General features: G+C 40.4%; 1 protein-coding gene and 1 pseudogene across 1 annotated transcript in view; both read right to left on the bottom strand.

The window, feature by feature from the left end:
• Positions 1-5,146: 5,146 nt before the first annotated feature.
• LOC127207678 (histone H2A.Z-like) lies at positions 5,147-5,653 on the bottom strand (annotated as a pseudogene).
• Positions 5,654-13,790: 8,137 nt separating this feature from the next.
• The window catches only part of Slc38a11 (solute carrier family 38 member 11), a 39,283-nt gene continuing 34,721 nt past the window's right edge, over positions 13,791-18,352 (bottom strand). Inside the window, exon 10 of the mRNA XM_051166584.1 lies at positions 13,791-14,101. Coding sequence (XP_051022541.1) covers positions 13,808-14,101 — 294 coding nt within the window. The 3' untranslated portion in view covers positions 13,791-13,807. The remainder of the gene's footprint in view (positions 14,102-18,352) is intronic.

The raw sequence follows: 18,352 nt of genomic DNA, 5'->3' as shown, positions 1-18,352 counted from the left end.
CTAGGCAGAAGCCAGAAGCTCAGCAAGGGGGAGACATTTGAGGGCCTTACATTCATTATGTGTATATCACACCTGCCAAACTTCTGTTTAAGTTACCCAGGACAGAAGGTTCCCTACGTTGAGGAATGCCTCATGCCAACTTTGGTCAGTTACAATGCCTCGAAATGTTTATTCACACTGGGTCGCTCCTTTTCCTCTCATTTGCGTGCCATATCTAGACTACAGAGGAAGAAAAGTTACTGTCAGCTGCAAAGGCTAGGGAGCCCACAGAAAGGAGGGGGAGATATGGGTGCTTAAGGTACTCTTGGAGTCTGGAGAGACAGGGAGGGGATGGCACCATTATTGTTTCCTTATAATCTTATTTATTAAGGATTAATTTTGAACATCTAGCCTGTTCTCCAATGTTAATGAAGGTACATATTTCATGCTTTCTTTAAAAATTTCAATTTTACCTTGCTATGTTGGGGATTGAACCCTGTGACTTGCTCATGCTGGACAGCTGCTGTATCACTGAGCTACGTCCACACCCCAGGTGTGTCTGATCTAAACAAGGAAATCAACAATAAGTTGGAAACCATAATAGCATCCCACAGACGATAATTTTGAAGAGCAGATGAATTTGGAGAGTACAGTCATTTATATAACAGATGATGATGCATTACAGCCGGGCATGGACTAAACAAACTCTGAGAGGCTATTTTTATCCAGGGGGCAAAGCATGTAGAAATACAGCTGTTGTTTAAAGAAGAGACAGTGGTAGATGAAACAATACAATAGTCAAAGAAAAGTGATTGGGGCCCAAGAGAGAGCATGAGTTACACTATGTGGGTCAATGCATAAAGTCAACATCATGGGAGCTACTCAGGCCCATTACTAGCTAGATGCAGCAGCCCCCTCTTAAAGCTCCAAAGCCCAAGGTTTGCTTATGTGCACACTGGAAGCCTCATGGGTTTCTTACTTCTTGGAATTCAGTTCAGAATATAAGTGGCCAACTACATATATGTCAGGGAATGGAAAATAGTTCTAGTAACAGCTTATATCTGAATTATTTCTTTTGTGGTGAAAAAACCGATAAAGTCTGGAGTAAAGAATGGGTGTGTTGAGGGTCAGGGAGCTTCCAGAGGCTGCAGGTACTGAGCACTCCCGAAGGAAGCCAGAGGGACATATATCCTGTCCGTTTTAAAAATTGAAAGATGGAAGGAGTGAAGGTGGAGCTTGGATGGCAAAGCCTGAAGATTGGATGGAAGGACCCTTGAAAGGATTCAAGCTTCAAAAGAGGCAACAAGAAGTAGAGATGTACACACTTCTTGAAGTGAGTGCATTTAAACGGAGATGATGAGAGCGTTGTCCGTTCTCTGTCTAGAGTAGCGGTTCTCAACCTGTGGACCAGGATCCCTTTCCCAGGGGTCACAAATCAGATCTCCTGCATATCAGATATGATTCGTAGCAGCAGCAAGGTTACAATTATGAAGTAGCAACACAAAAGATTTTATGTTTGGGGGGGTCTCCACACTATAAGGAGCTGTACTCAAGGGTGGCAGCATTAGGAAGGTTGGGAAACTCTGGTCAAGATTATTGTGGAGATTTATGCAAGAGAGAGAGAGAGAGAGAGAGAGAGAGAGAGAGAGAGAGAGAGAGAGAGAGAGAGAGAGCGAGAGAGCAGTTATGGTCTACAACAGCAAAGACGATGTGAGAAAGCAAACCAGGAAATTTGCAGAAATTACAGTGCAGGCCTTTCTGAAACGTAGGATGGGGTTTAAGATGAAGCCTGAATAAATCAACAGGGACCCAGGCATCCTCAGATGACATTTAAGGTACACACAGCAAATTATTTATTCCTAGGAAACTTTTTATATGAATCCAACATTTTTAATGGCTTCTTTTCTCTTTAAAGTGTACTCCAAAAGGTCATACTGTCTCTGACAGACCATCTCCTGCTGTGTCTCTGCAATCAAACAGACCCTCCAACAAACCCTGGAGGTTCATCTCCTGATTTCCTTCAATGTTTAAACCCACTCTTTTTCTCTTGTCTATTTTTAAATCTTGAAAAAAAAAAAAAAAAAAAACAAAACAAAACAAAAAAAAAAAAAAAAAAACCAACAAAACAAAACAAAACCCTAAGCTAAAAAAAAAAAATGTGACTGTTGAAAGCATGCTATGTTCCATTTTCATTTACTTTATGTTGTATAAAACAGTGTTTGCAGGCTCTGATTTGCCCTTGAAGACTCTGTTTACAAGCAGTTTTGACTCCATTTTTAGAGAGAAGGCTGATACCTCCCCCCCCCCTTAGACTGATAAATGACTTCTTCCTGGAAATAGAAAGGTAGCTACCCTGTGAGTATAATGTGGTGACCTGAGACTTTGGGGGCACACAGGTATATTGAAATGATATAACAGAAACCAAGGCCCAGAACTTGTCAGACATGCTAGACCAAGGAAAGGGTGTGTACTCCACCACCTAGGCCTCATAAAGTGGCAGGGAGTCTTATGGAAGAGTGGGGGGATAGAAGGACCCAGAGGGGACAGGAGCTCCGTAAGAAGACCAACAGGGCCCACAAATCTGGGCCCAGAGGTGTCTGCGGAAACGATGCACCATTCAAGGATCATGCATGGAGGGGACCCAGGCCTTCAGCTCAGATGTAGCCAGTGGGCAGCTCAGTTTCCATGTGGGCCCGCTAGTAAGGGGAACAAGGGCTGTCTAGGTCACGGACTCTGTTGCCTGCTCTTTGATCACAGCCCCCTGGTGGGGCTGCCTTGCCAGGCCACAGAGGAAAAGGATGCAAGGAGTCCTGATGAGACTTGATAGGCTGGGGTCAATTGGTAGGGGAGGAGGTGTCTCCCTTTCTGAGGACTAGGGGAGGGGGAGGGATGAATAGGGAGGAAGGGTGGGACCCAGAGGAGGAAGGGGGCTACGATCAGGGTGTAAAGCGAATAAAATTTAAAAAATAAATTTAATTTTTAAAAAGTAAAAATAAATAAATAAATAAATAAATAAAGTGACAGACACCTAACTCTGTGAGAATATGGCTTCACACCAACCTATTATCTGCTGCTACCTAGTGTGTGTCAAGTCCTGAGGCCTCCCCAGCTTTTCCTGAAGCTTTGGCTCAGCTTTGTCCCATGCTGTTCATGCGGCCTACTGACGGTTGGCATGTCGTCCACATGTTCCCAGTTCGCGCATCTAGACCTGGACTTGGTCAGTAGATTCTTGCTGCTGGCCTACCTCCTCCTTTTCACCTCGAAGCTAAACTCTGCAGCTTCCTTCTTAGATCTGACTCCAGAAGCTCCCTCGTGGCCCTGGCTTGTCTCTTATCTTATCATTATAGCTCCTTTCTCACTCCTAAAACCTCTGGAATTCTGCTAAAGGCTCTTTAACCCGGACTCATTTCGTAAACCATATATATGTGTGTGTGTGTGTGTGTGTATATATATATATATATTTTTTTTTTTTAACTGTGTGATTTAAGAATCATTAGTAATTAAGATTGGAATAAAAGAGTTTTTATTTGCCTCGGCAAAGCTAGGTGTTTTCTAACAAATCATTGTCATTGGACCTGCTAAGCCTTACAAATTTATTGTTATTCAATAAATTCTGACTTTATAGAAAGACACTCATATATGTTCATCTGTGTTTTTTTTGGAATAGTGTCCTCAGGACAGTGGCATAGCCCATCATCACTCCAGAGGTACAGGCAGGAAGATCAGGAAAGGTCAAGGACATCTTCAGCTGTGTAGCAAGTTTGAAGGCATCTTGAGCTAAGTAAGACCCTGTCTCAAGACAAATCAAAGAGAAATCAAAACAAAATAAATGTGATAGCACTGAGCTCATTGTATGATATTGGGCTTTGGCCTGATGTATTTTGATGCTGATTACTGCTTGCTGTCTCTGTGCCCCACCTGTACCTTGCCTAAAAGGCTAACCTGTTTAACCAATAAAAGGCCATCACACCTGGGCAGGGCAAACGGGATAGGTGTGGCTACAGTTCAAGGGCTTGGAGAGACAGAGACAATCTTGAGAAGAGGAGAGACTGGAGGAGAGGAGAGGAAGAAGGCTGCACCATGGGTTAGGTGGAGGGAAGCACATGGCTGGCATGGATGGATATTTGGCCCAGATGATGATAATTAGCAAGTATTTGGGATTATGGATGGGAGGTATCTTGGTAGAAATTATTAGAAGCAGATGGCATGGGATTGGGACAGGTATCCCATACCTGCCCCACTATGGGAAGTAGTTTAGGGGATTAATATCTGCCCTGCCCCAGGTAAACTAAGGCTATTTTAAAATGTAACAAGGCCAGGCATGGTGGCGCACGGCTTTAATCCCAGCACTCGGAAGGCAGAGGCAGGTGGATCTATGTGAGTTCGAGGCCAGCCTGGTCTACAAAAGTGAGTCCAGGACAGCCAAAGCTACACAGAGAAACCCTGTCTCAAAAAACAAACAAACAAACAAAAAACATAACAGATGTCTTTGTCTCGATTAATTGCTAGAGGGTTAGAAATAATGCCGTAATAATGATTATAAGCCTAATAATAAGCGTTATTTAGCTGTACTGATAAAATAACCACAATAGTACAATGACTTGAGGCAGCAAAGACCATCAAACCGAAGGACTCAACCTTTATTACGGAGAGAACCATTGTCAAAACGTAGAGGTCAGGAAATCCTTTTTTATTGTATTTTATTTTATTTAATTTTTGGAAATGACCTTTATTGAGCTTATCCACCAGAGTGGAAACAGTGTCTGTACAAAACCAAATGTTTGTTACTATAACTTCTGCATCACAATTAAAATCCAAACAGTTTAAAAAAAAAAAAACAACAGTCAACTCAGTCAATCAAAACCCACTGCTTCAGAATCAATAGCCTCTTTGAAGCCACAGTAACACTTAAATATGATTAAGACTTGAACGCAGAAATTTTGTTGGCTGGAAGGCTAATTGTGCCTCCAGCTTGCTCAAATAGAATTACAAAAAGGCAAGATCGAGTTTTTCACAGAGATATAGCCCACTGGAATCACCAACACTGGACAGCTGTTAAGAATAATTAGTTTATGGTTGTGAGCCTAGCTTTTAACAGCTGAGCCATCTCATGAGCTTTACAGGGAATAAAGCTTTTTGACACATTGAAAAAAAAAAAAAAAAGAATATTTAGAGTCCTGAGATTGTAAGGAATTCAGGCATCCTTAGACGGTCTTCTGTTGTCCTTTTTTCCCAATCAGAGGTTTGTGGATGTGTGGGATGACACCACCACCAGCAATTGTAGCCTTGATCAGAGAATCCAATTCTTCATATCCACGAATAGCAAGTTGCAAGTGACATGGGGTAATATGCTTTACCTTTAAGTCTTTTGATGCATTTCCTGCCAATTCAAGCACCTCTGGATAGCTGCACTGTACATAGCAGTGGTCACGCCCACACGCCCATGGCTGGTTGTCCTATATTTCAGGTGTTGATGAACATAACCCACAGGGAACTGCAAGCCGGCTTGCTGCGAGCAGGAAACTGCCTTTGTCTTGGCCTTTCTGGAATCCTTTCCAGCCTTACTGCCAGCTATCGTGTACTGAGCTGAAGCTTGGATGGACAAGCGAGGAAGAGATGAGACCAGGCAGACAAACAGCAAGATCCCGACTCCAGAACCTAGCCAGGTCAGCATTATGTGATAGGAGTCTAATGAAGGAGCTTGGGCTCAATTTATTACAGAATTAGCCTCGTATCCTTGGGGGGAAAAACCTTAAAAAATGATAAATAAATAGAAAAAATCCAAAATCTTTCAAATTTTAAACTCTTAACAGATATTGCTTGAGAAATCTTTCTTAAATTGTTGTCCTTTAGAAACTGGACCACAAATGCTATTCCTAGCTTGTTTAACCATTTCCCCCATTTTATTTGGGCCCCTACAAAGGTATTATTCATTCTAAATCAGCTGGAAGAAACCGTAAGAGAACAATGTCCCATTTCCCTTAAGGAGGTTGGGTAGGTTTTTGGTTGGTCACTTGGGCTATAGATGTTTATTTTTATTGGGAGTTGGTTATAAGTTAGTGTTGATCTTATTCAGAGAGAAAATGAGGTTGGAGTCAGGGATGTCTCTCCTTTCCTTTATCTTTCTTTCTAAGGTTTGGAGATAGGGGGGCTGAAAGGAACGAAGGAGGAATATAGAAATATATAGGGACAACAGGACAAAAGTAGATTACTGAATCTACTCCTCAACTTCAGGCCTTAATTGTTACTCACAAGGTTATTTTTTAATTCATTGGTATAGAATTTTGTATATTGATGAAAAATAAGTTTAATTTTGGTACATTGGCATATAATTCAAGTTTAAGATTATTCTTCACACGCATTATATATATTTCTACTCTAATATAAGGGATTATACCAATACAAGTCAAGTCGAATACAAGGCTTACTTTTAATACTTTGAAAGTGCTGTTGTAGGCTGTTTAGGATAATTAAGTAATACAACTTAATTGTTAGTTGTCATGTCAATTACTAGTCTATATTACAAAATATACACCCTAGGTTTTTCAGATAGATATGATTCTATAAATAGATAAGGTAAAATAGTTAGGTAAAGACTTCAAAAGCTGCAGAGACCTACAGAATATGGCATTTAAAGATGTTGTTACTATTTTAAAGATTCGTTGACAATGAGACAGGTTAGCTTCTGGCAAGACCCGGCCTACCTCAAAGAAGATGATGAGCATTAAAGAACCTCCTTATGGACATGGCTTCAAATGTGGCAAACAAGCCACTTGGGCAAAATGTCCTCGTTTCTACCACAAACAGAATTCTGCCTAAAAATGGACAAGCTTGGATGCAGGCAGAGTTGACAGCCAAACTCTTCTAAGATAGGGTAAGCAAGTCTTCAATAGTTCCTGCCTCACAAATATGATGTCAGATATACTGGGCCAGAAGGCTGAAGATGATGCTCCAACGTTATAGAGAGTTTTGGGTGACTGTTCAGGCAGGAAACAGTCTCTGTCATTTTTTTTCACTTTGGAAGCTGCCAACCTGCACTTCCTGTTTACTCAGGTAATTAATTTTATTCCTTCTCAAGTCTCTAATGGAGTTGAAGACCAGATAGTTTAGTTTTACAATTAAACTTAGCTGCTTAGGGATTAAGATGTTTTTAGGTATAGATAGATATTTTAAGTTGATAATGATGAGATATGATAGATATTGATTTATATTCAGAAATTTAGACTCTCTAAGATGGGAAAGATATTTTCTTCAAGGTTGCCAAGTACAAATGGCCAAACTACTATGGATGTAACATTAATATAATTCCTGATTTTTTTTGTGGTTCTTCTTGCTGTATGTAGTTTATTTTATATTGTGTACTAATATAAATGTATATATAAAAATAAAAATATAAAAAAGTCAAAATATGATGAAAGAAAAAAATTTGTTGTCCTTTGGTGTCTTTCTTTCCTCTTAAAGATTTATGTATTTATTATTATGTATACAGTGCTCTGCCTACATGTATCCCTACAGGTCTGAAGAAGGCATCAGATCACATTATAGGTGGTTGTGAGCCACTATGTTGTTTCTGGGAATTGAATTCAGAACCTGTGGAAGAGCAGTCAGTGCTCTTAACCTCTGAGCCATCTCTTCAGCCCAATTGTTGTCCTTTGTATCTAAGCATCTCCTCCCAGTGTTACTTCAAATGATCGAGCTGTCTGCTGAGCATCAGTAAGTATTAAATGTACCTATTCCATAATCAGTTTGATTGAAATATTCAACAGATTCTGTTTCTTAAGAATTTAGTAATGGGACCAGTGCAAGGTTTTCTTGTGGGACCTACATTTTAATATGGGTTTAAAGTATCCAGGTGAGAGACAGTCAGTCAGTAAATGTTTATTGAGTGAGTGTATGGAATAAGATACGAAAGCACACACTGACAAAAAAATAAACACGATATGGTTTTGTCTTTAAGGAGCTTATAATTACGAAAGCTGCATGAAGCATTCATTTAGCAATTGAAACAGCTAAGAAGATCAGCACAGTCTAGTATGTATTTGCTCGAGTCATTTGAAGCATATTACATGTAATTTTTCTGACAGTTCTATACATTGTAAGGCAAAACAAGAAACTGTTTAAATTATTTCAACCAGGTATTTTGATAAGTGCCTATTTTATGTAACATTTACTGAATGACAATCACTTTAGTTGTAAAATTCCAATAAAAATATATCGACTGCTACTGATACTTCAACTGGTTTCTCTTCCACACTATAAAACCCATGCCAAATAATTATTTACTATATTATAAGGCACAGTGATATGGGTTACAGAGAAAAGGGGGCTTGAAAACACTGTTCCTAGGGATTTTTTTAGCCTGGTTGGCTAGACAAGGTTCATTCTTATTATGATAATGACAAAAATCACAGAATTACCAAGGAGGAAGGAACCAGTTAGGGCTGTGCAGGAGGCCATTTGGAAGCAACAGATGGGTTGATGGAATTTTGGTGGGGGCTGTGGGCATTTCAGATGGGAAAAGTGGTAAGAATTCAGGGGCAAGTCTGAAAGGTACTTAGAGCAGTTTCAGTGACATGTTGGCTAGTGATGTTAGGCTAAAGGGATCCTTCTCTTTGGTCATGGCCTATGTGGCTGGACAATAATATTGTGGCCATGTAGTGCAAAGTTTGAAGAGTTCCCATGAAGTTCATACTTTGTCCCAGAGAATTCAAGGAAAGATTTTGAGCACACGAGTGATGCTGTCAGAATACAGCTTTAATGAGGTGCTTCTTGAGGTGAGACAGAAATTATTTTAGAGAACAAAGAATCTGAAGACAAAATGCCCAGGTTAGGGGTCTCGCTTGGGTCTGGATATAACTTGGTAGAGATTGGAATCAGGTTAGAACTGAGAATGAAGGACAGACTAAACACAGTGCTTGTTGGCCAGTGCACTTTTGTTCTCATGGCACACTTGCACACCTTGCTGTAAACCAGTAACAATAAATGAGAAGGCTTATCAATACTCTTCACTGTAGACCAAGTAACATTCATGGAACCTCCGTGCCCAGCAGAAAAATAGTTACAACCGAGAGGTGCATAAATTCTTTATCTTCACTATTTCATCAACAACAACTCAGGCATGTTTTACTTACACACTTCATGGAATCTTTGAAGCAGGGCATTCCATTGAGAATTTAAGTCCTTAGAAAACATCCCACTCTTCTGAGAAACTGGTGTATTTTCCCTGTCTTCCGGTGAGGAGTCTGAAACTCAGACTCCGCCCCCCCCCCCAACCCCCACCAGCTGGCAGGCTAAGACTGAGGCTTTCAGCTGCTCCACTTCAGCTGTGTTGACTTTAGGTGATAGGCTCTCTTTTCCCTTTGTTCTTAATTCCCCTGCCCCTCCCTACTGCCTTGCTGGTGTTTTGTCCTAACTCCTAAACAGATGCCTGCATCTAGGACTTTCTTTGCCCAAACTCTAGCTTATAAGGACAGATGTGGTTGTGGTCCTTTACCAATAGTACCAGGCATCACTTGCCACTTTTCAGAAATGTGAAATTTTTGGCCCCACTAGCAAGAAGTCAACTTGAGGAGAGGCCTGGCTGTTGAAGTCACTCTTCCAGGTGGTTCTGGCAGATGCTGAAGTTTGAAAGCCACTGGCTGCTCTACTATGTAACTCAGACTCTGTTCTGCCAATGTGTTCTTCTGATGATGCAGTCTATGTTCTATTCTGAACATTTGCTCTGTTATTCTGGTAAATTCTGTATGTATTCTCTATAATATAAGAAATTATTTGTTTCTTCTATCCTGTGTATTTTACTTTGGACTTCATACATGCTCAGCTATAGTCCTAAGCCCTCTTTTTACTTTTTCTTTTGAGATAGAGTCTCACTATCTCACTGAAGCCCACGCTGGTTTTGAACTTGTAACTTCCTTGTCCTAGCTTCTGAGTGGGTAGGATTAGATATCCATGGTTTTTTTTGGCCTGGCCATAACATATATACACACTGTCTTAAAGGAGGGTATCTACTTGTTGTCATCTGTGCTGCTGTTACTGAAAGCGAATGGTCTAGAGTGAGGAAGGTTACCTGCTCTGAGTTCTGAATATGATTTCAGGCAGGATTGAAATGAAAGATTCTGAGCAAACTCGACAAGACCCCAATTCTTAAATGACACAGATGCTATCTGATGTATATATACTTCATACATACATACATACATACATACATGTATATATACTTCATACATATATACATACACACATACATACATACATGTTACATGAGTGCTTTAGTGTATCCAAACACAATTCTCAACAACCCTTCTTTAAACTTTAGCAAACACTTTAGACGTTGAAAGGTATGGCAGCTTAAAGAATTAGATAACAGCCTGTGAGTTGCTTTGTGAGCATCACAGAAGGAATGAACTTTGGTGGCGATCTCCATGAAGGCAGGACTATGGGGAAGGAAGGTTAGGCTCTATTTTACCGCCCTACCTTTCTTCAGTCCTACATGATAGCTGTGAGTCCCTAAACTTTATCCTCTCATAATGTGAAAGATATTGGCAATACATGCTCCTGACAAGTGGGTCAAAGGTGGTTTGGTTTTTCATTTGTTTAACAACAAACATACACATATTTATTGGATATTAAAGATGCATTTGGTTCCTACCAGGGGATTTTTCATCTATCTGCACATTCAAGATTAAAACTTCTGAAGCAATACTCAGAGCACAAAATGATGGATTGTTAAATGTTAAATTGCATTATCTTTGATGCACCCTGTTCACTCTTGGTGACCTCCTTCACCTCTGATGACTTTTTCTAATAAGTGAGTGAGTGGGGAGTGCTTCTAAGTCTTCAGTGATCTATGGATGAGCGGCTACAAACATCTCTTACACTTCATTTGCATGGGGTGAAAGCATTCTCAAGACCATTTTAACATGTACCCTTCTAGAGGCGTGTACTTATTCTTAAAAAAAGGCACAATGGTTTAGACATATGACTCTTAGTGGGACTGTAAAACATTTATAAATTAAATATTGGGAAACTATGCAGTCAACAGGGCTTGTATACCTCAGTGATGTGGATGATAGTTTACTGAAGAAAAACTGACTCACCACCAGCTTCTGGGCTTGTTGAGATATGTGCTTGGGGCCATTGTTTATTTAAGGTTTATTTGTATTATTTTTAAGTGTGTGTAGGTGTGGGTATGTGCATATGAGCATAGATGCCAAAAGAAGCTAGCGGTTTCCAATGCCCTGAAACTGTAGTTGTGACAGGTATGAGAAGCCTGATGTGGGTGTTGGGAATTGGCTCTGGTCTTCCAAAAGAGCATCAAATACTCCTAAGGTAGAACCATCTATCCAGCCCTTTTTAGGCCAGTGGTCCTCAACCTGTGGGTCTTGACCCATTTAGGGGCTGAAGGACCTTTTCACAGAAATTGCATATCAGATATTTATATTACGTAACAGAAATTCATAACAGTAGCAAAATTACAGTTATGAAGTAGCAATGAAAATAATTTTATGGTTGGGGAGTCACCACAACATGAGGAACTGTCTTAAGGGGTCATAGCATTAGGAAGGTTGAAAACCACTTGATTGAAACTACTACGAAACAGTTTTATAAAGACCCTTGGAGATATTTGGCCTGTAAATCATACTTAAAAATATGTCTGTATTAACTCTACTTGTGATATTTCTCATAATTTAGCATCAGGGTGGACCAAAGTGATTGAAATACAGATAAACAGGCACAAAAGACCATCTTGGCGGCACTTGATGTAAGGAAGCCACTGAGATCATCCTGATTTTACTCCGCCTATAACAGAGTTTAAAAGATCTGAAGGCATGAAGTCCTTGCTGAAAGTGGAGGTGGCCTATAGTAGACTCAGCTGCTCCTCTCAGGTGTCTCTAACAGTGAAGATGTAGACACTTAGCTTCTAGCTCTCACTTTTTTAGTTTGCACAGCTGCAAACAGTTGTCTAACGCAGGAGTCCATTCTTCCCAAGCAATCATATTCCATGCCTCGTGGAGGCAGCAGCAGGAGCGTTTGCCAGCTCTGTGGCTTAGCAGGAGCCCCATCAGCTTGTACCGGAGCTGTTTCTCATTGTTAAAAAACGCTTCCCTCTTTCTCTGCCACCACAGGAGTCCCTGTAAATGCTCTGTATGACAGCCTCCATGCCTGGCAGCTGCTTCCTGGTCGTCACATGGTGTCTTCATGCCTTTACTCCCAGCACTCTCGGGAGGAAGAGACAGGCCAGGCAGATCTCCATGAGTTCAAAGCTAGTCTGGTCTACGCAGCCAGTTCCGGGCCAGCCAGGATTGCATAATGAGAAGCTGTCTCAAAACCAAACCAAGCTGGGGCTGGAGAGATGGCTCAGTGTTTAGGAGCACAAACTGTTCTTCCAGATGACCCTGCTTCAATTCCTAGCACCCACGTGGCACAAATGTCTATAATTCTGGTTCGGGGGCGGGGAGGGCGTCTGACATCCTCACACAGACATACTTTCAAGCAAAACATTAATGCATATTATTTTTGGATGTGAGTCTAGCCTTTAATGGCTGAGCCATCTCTCCAGCCCACATTAATGCATATTAAACAGACAAATAAATCATAAAAAAAACCCAAACAATTAAACCAAACAACAACAAGAAAAATCCCAGGTCAACAAGAACCCCCAACTGCTCCCCAGGGGCCCAGGAAAGTGAGACTGTCTGTCTAGTCTCTAGGTTCAGCTTCTGGTTGTCTTATATATCCCTGCCATGCTGTAGGCTCAGTGGATCCAGATCTGAAATGTGATGGATGTGCTGGCCTAATGACTCAGAACAATTAGAGTGTGTGTTTCTGGGTTTATTTTTATTTATTTATTTATATATATTTTATATTTTATTAATTTATTCATATTACATCTCAATGATTATCCCATCCCTTGTATCCTCCTATTCCTCCCTCCCATTTTCCCCTTACTCCCCTCCCCTATAACTGTGTGTAATTTTTTTAATTATTAATTTTTTTATTGTAGAAAATTAGCATCTTAATAATTTTGATTGTACATATCAGTAACATTAAGTACATTCAAAATGTTGAATATCCAATTTTTTAATTAATTCATTCATATTACATCTCAATAGTTATCCCATCCCCTGTATCCTCCCATTCCTCCCTCCCTCCAGCTTTCCTCCTATTCCCCTCCTCTATGACTGTGACTAAGGGGGACCTCCTCCCCCTGTTTATGCTCATAGGATATCAAGTGCTCACTAAATTCCCACAACTTCAAAAGCCTGGGGGTAATTTGGATATCCTACACAGAGCTTGCTCTGCTCAGCCTGTCTATTATTTGTGATTCTAAATGGTGGGAGGGTGTTGTTTATTCATCCTGGGACCCACTTCCCCCTAAACCCAAGGTTATAAAAGAGACCTTCTCTTTGCTGCAGGGGTAGCTATCCTATTTAAGAGTTGGGTTTCCCTCTCCCTTCACTTCTACACACTCTCTAAACATTTGGTTTGTCCTGAGGGAACTCCACCCCAGTTCTAACTTATAATCACCTACTTATTTGGGAGCACAATACAGTGGCTCCCATACAAGATAATGATGATCTGGGGGTTAAAAGCAGGTACTTATGGCTTCTTTTCAATTAGATTAGAACCGTCAGAATAAGATGTCTGTCGTAGTTTAAGATAAAATATATATTCAATTTTCTTTATTTTTCATATTGCCATTTAGAGCAAGGACAAGCAAGTCTCAATGCATGGCAGTGATTATCTTGTGACAGGGACTAACACAGGCAGATAGTAGGAGGCGGCATTGGCATCTCTGAGAATACGCATATTGCTTAAAGCAGCCAGCTCACTGGAAGACGCTGAGGTTCCAAAGGGAAGGTTGTGATGTCAGTTGAAAGGGGGAACGGGAGATGTTTGTGAGGGAGATATTGTCAGGAAAACAGTAGAACAGTTCCTGCCCGTGGGTGCAGTCCTGAGGATTTGTGACAGCCATGACAAATCCCGCTACCATCACCACAGCACCAACCGGAAGCATGACACATGCCATTATCTTATCCGAGTGTGTCCTTGGTTCTTCGGATAATTTCAGATAACATGCTGAGGGGATGATAAAAATCAAAGGAGCAGCACAGAGCACACCCTGTGTGTTGAAGACAAGACACAAGTTAATGTTAGAGGGAGACTTTCTTTGGGTGGTCCACTGTATTGCTTTGGTTTTCTGAGACAAAGTTTCGCTATGTAGTCAAGGCTGGCATCCAACTGTAATTCCCCTGCCTCAGGCTCCCAAGTACTAGTATTGTAGACATGTATCTATAGCTTTTAAAAAGCATTATAGGGTAGAGGGCTGGAGAGATGGCTCAGCAGTTAAGAGCACTGACTGCTTTTCCAGAGGTCCTGAGTTCAAGTCCCAGCAACCACATGGTGGTTCACAAGCATCTATAATGTGATCTAATGTGCACTGTATACATAATAAATAAATAAATCTTATGACAAAAATAAGAGCATTAAAGAAACACTTATTTGGCGGGGTGGTGAAGGGAGGAATGGCACAGTAGGAAAAGGCACCTGGCACCCTAAAGTAAAAGTCTGTTCTAAGATGCATTCCAGGAACCAACACAAAGATGGAAGGTGAGAACTGACCCTACAAAGCTGTCCTGTTTTCCACACATAGCATGACATATCTGCTCTCCCATCTCTGCATCATATGCACATACACACACTAGTAATAAATAAAAAGTTTAAAATAGTCCAAGGTTTTAGAAATAGTTTCCATTGCACATATCACAAGTTTCATAGGTTCAGTTGAGGCAAACAAAGAAAAGAAACAAAATGTTAAGGAAAGGCTTAGATGTAGGTTTTTTTTCTCCCAACAGAATAGTTACAAATGAAAAAAAAAATAGCATACAGCAAGGCTAAAGGCAGATGACAAGGCAATAAAGTGGATGACAAGATGGGCTTGTGGCAAATTCGAAACCCACTTTTTCACTTGCATCATCTTTCTTACTGTTGTCTAGAAATTCCCGTATATCTACAGTGCCTTTCAAATCCGAGAGGTTTAGTGGCCATTTGTGTACAGAGAGGGACAGTGGGATGTTGGATGGGTATTTGTCTTTTCTCTCTATGCAAATCTGTTTGAAAGTAGTAATACCTGTCTGTGTCAGAAAGAAAAAATTAACCCCTGGGCATAGCATGAAATCCCATTTCTAAGTCTTCTTTCAAGTAAAGCTAAATGCATTAATTACCCTAGCAAATTGACAGCAGAACTAAATGACTGTAACTTGCTACCCTCCCCCAACTACTTGCCAATAAATCCAACCTTAGGGGGACTGTCAGACTGAAAATTACAGGCAGTAGAGTTGGTTGTAAAAACTTGGGCACGCATTGACTTCAAAGGGACAGAAATTTTCCCTTTCAACAGAACTAATTCTCACTAGAAACTTTGCAGATGTTGTAAATGTTAAATTTTACTGTATTTTAGTTAACATGTTTTTTTTTTTTTCATCATGTCAAGTGTTATGTGTTAACTAAAACATTACAGTTTTCTGACAAGCATTTTTCGTGATACTTCATAAAATGTTTCTTTGTAAGTAAATCTCATTGTGTATCTTGGAGGTTTATAACATGGTGCTATGGGACACACATGGATAGCATGTTACTATGATGGGACAAATTTAGAATAAAACTCAATTACTTTTGTGTTTAATGAAAGAGTAAGTGACTATCTATTGTTTAACCAAATTCTCAAATATGGTACACTCTGTTAGTCTTGATAGTTGTACATTCAGTCTCTAGACTTGCTAAGACCATCTGTTACTCTGCATCTTCTGATGTACACTTCTGCATTTTTTTTAAACCTTCTTCCCCAATAACCACATTTTTAGTATCAGACTCTGTTTACATTTCCTTTTACAAATTAAACTCCACATAATTAGCAAGATCCTGCCGTTATTTTTGTTCATTTCTGTGTCTAGCTTGTTTCACTTAGCATGATGCTCATGGTGCAGGGGCAAAGGCAGGTTTTCCTTCTGTTTGAAGCTGGAGTACCATTCCATGGCATACACACACGCTCTGTTTTCATCATTTGTTCGTTGTTAATAGATATGCGTGCTGTCTCCATATCTTAGCTAATACAGATAACGCTGCAGTGAACATGGTGTAGATTTGCGGAGGAGATTGCTGACTCTGTGGCAGTCATGTTTTTTAATTGCTTCAAGAGCCTCCATAACCTTTCCCATAGTAGCTGACAACCCACATTCCCACCAAGAGTGTGCCTCTGCTCTTGTCTTTTGGTAGTGCCGTCTTAATAGGTGTGCAATGATTTGTCAATGGTAGTTTTAACCTGCAGTTTTCTGAGGACTTTATTGTAGTTGATTATACCTGTAATCTATTTTTATTTTATTTTTCTTGGAGAATGTTCAGGTTATTGCTACTTATTTATTTATTTATTTATTCATTCATTCATTTATTTAAAGACAAGTTCTCACTATATAACCTTGGCTGGCCTATACTCACTGTGTAGATTGGTCTGGCCTCTAACTCACAGAGATCTGTGAGCCTTTTCTTTCTGAACAAGTGCTTGCCTTAGAGACATGTGCCACAATGCTTGACATTATTTATTTATTTATTTGTTTATTTCTGAGACAGGGTCTCATTAGTGAGCAGTACTTTTAATGGTATCCTCCAGGATCAATCAATGCAAACTGAGTTTGAAACCGAGTGGTGTAAAATTACAGACTATACTATACTCTAAACATCTCTAAAAGAACATATTTCTTAGTAACGTCCAAAAAAAAAAAAAAAATCACGTTTCATACTAAATTCCATCTCATACTAGAAGCTCTTGATAGTACATTTCTTACTTTAGCTTTAAAAAAAAGACTTACAGATAAATGGCTTTGCGGATTCTGACTATCCAAGGTAGTATCTAAAACTCTGAGGAAGAATGATACAGATCACACTGCCTAGAAAATATTTCCACAGTAAAAGGCACAAAAATGAGGACATACTAAGAGGTTACCTGACACAATTAAATACCAAATTGAGCTTTACCGAGTCTCTTGTTTTCTGATTTCAAGGTTATGTCTAGGATGGGTAACTAAACACAAAGTTTGTCTACTTAGATCTACTTGAGATAGACGTGGCCTCACTGCCATCTTAGCTAAAGGGCTGAGGATGGTCCCTGAACCCCCATACAGGAGTTGGGAAAAATGGTTTTTAAACTCTTTAAAACCCAAGAGGAATCTTTCTGACAGGCTCAGCTATAGCAGAAAACTGTGTTCCAAGCCTTGGCTGCTACCTTGAGGCTATTGGCATTTCCAAAGAGGAAGCAGAGGTCTTCGATGCCCCTTCCTGCCGGCGTCGAACCAGGGTTTACTCTGCCAGGGACCTGTTTCAAATGTAGCCAGAATGCACACTGGTCCTGCAGCTGCCTCAACAAGCCACGCCCTGCCTTCCAGCAGACTGGCCTTGGGAAGTCGAAATGTTCCCCCTTCAGCCTAGCCCTCTGTGCACAGACATGGAGGCCTAGTCAGCACAAGCACCACAGACACATCCAGCCTTGGCCTGGAAGATGACTGAGGGCTCCCAGATTCAGCAACCTCCACCACCCTTGCCAAGCCCAGCGTGATGCTGAGGTCTGTTCTAACCTCTTACTCAGGTACCATGGTCACATTGCCAACTTCTGTCGGGGATACCTTCTCAGTACTAGGAAACCAGTCCTTAAGCCTCATTCCTAGAGCTGCTACTGTAAGGTCTAGAAAGAGTCTACCTTGTTACCAGACTTAAAAAGCAGGTCTCAGATGTATCCTTTTTACTGTTCCTTAAACAAAAGGACAGTGACTGCTCCCAGCAATCTCATCTGTGTCTCATTGTAAATAGTAAAAAGACCTAAGGATACAGAACCTTAAGGTTTGAGGACCTAAGAAAGTATCTAAATATGGAAAAACAAGCAAAGAAAAAAATCCAACAAAACAACAACAACAACAACAAAACATTCCACTGTATGATCAACTATCATGGTTCTAAGCTCAAGACTCTAATTTTCCTTTTGGCTTATCTTTTAAGTATAGACTTAATATGTTTCTCATTGTGCTTGACTTATATACATCCAGTCCTCTGGATAGAGAGAAGAAGCCCCTCTTTCATGATGTGTGCTCATGCTGAAAATCAAGATCGAGTGAGCTTTTGCCATTCTGTTCTACTGGAGGTTTCCGTTCTCCATGAGGACACCCATGCTACCATTTCTTAGATGTCAGAAAGATCCATAAGGCTTCTGCCTTTCCTAAGATCACCTCAAAGAGTATTCATGCTTTTAACTCAAGAGTTTTTTCCCTAGCCTTTGCCATGCTATAACACAAAAAGGTATGCCTACCAACATTTTCTACAATGTGTA

This window comes from Acomys russatus, chromosome 24 (assembly GCF_903995435.1).
Source record: "Acomys russatus chromosome 24, mAcoRus1.1, whole genome shotgun sequence".
Classification (NCBI taxonomy): domain Eukaryota; kingdom Metazoa; phylum Chordata; class Mammalia; order Rodentia; family Muridae; genus Acomys; species Acomys russatus.
Note: the sequence above shows the minus strand (reverse complement) of the source record. Positions and strands in the feature narration are given on the sequence as shown.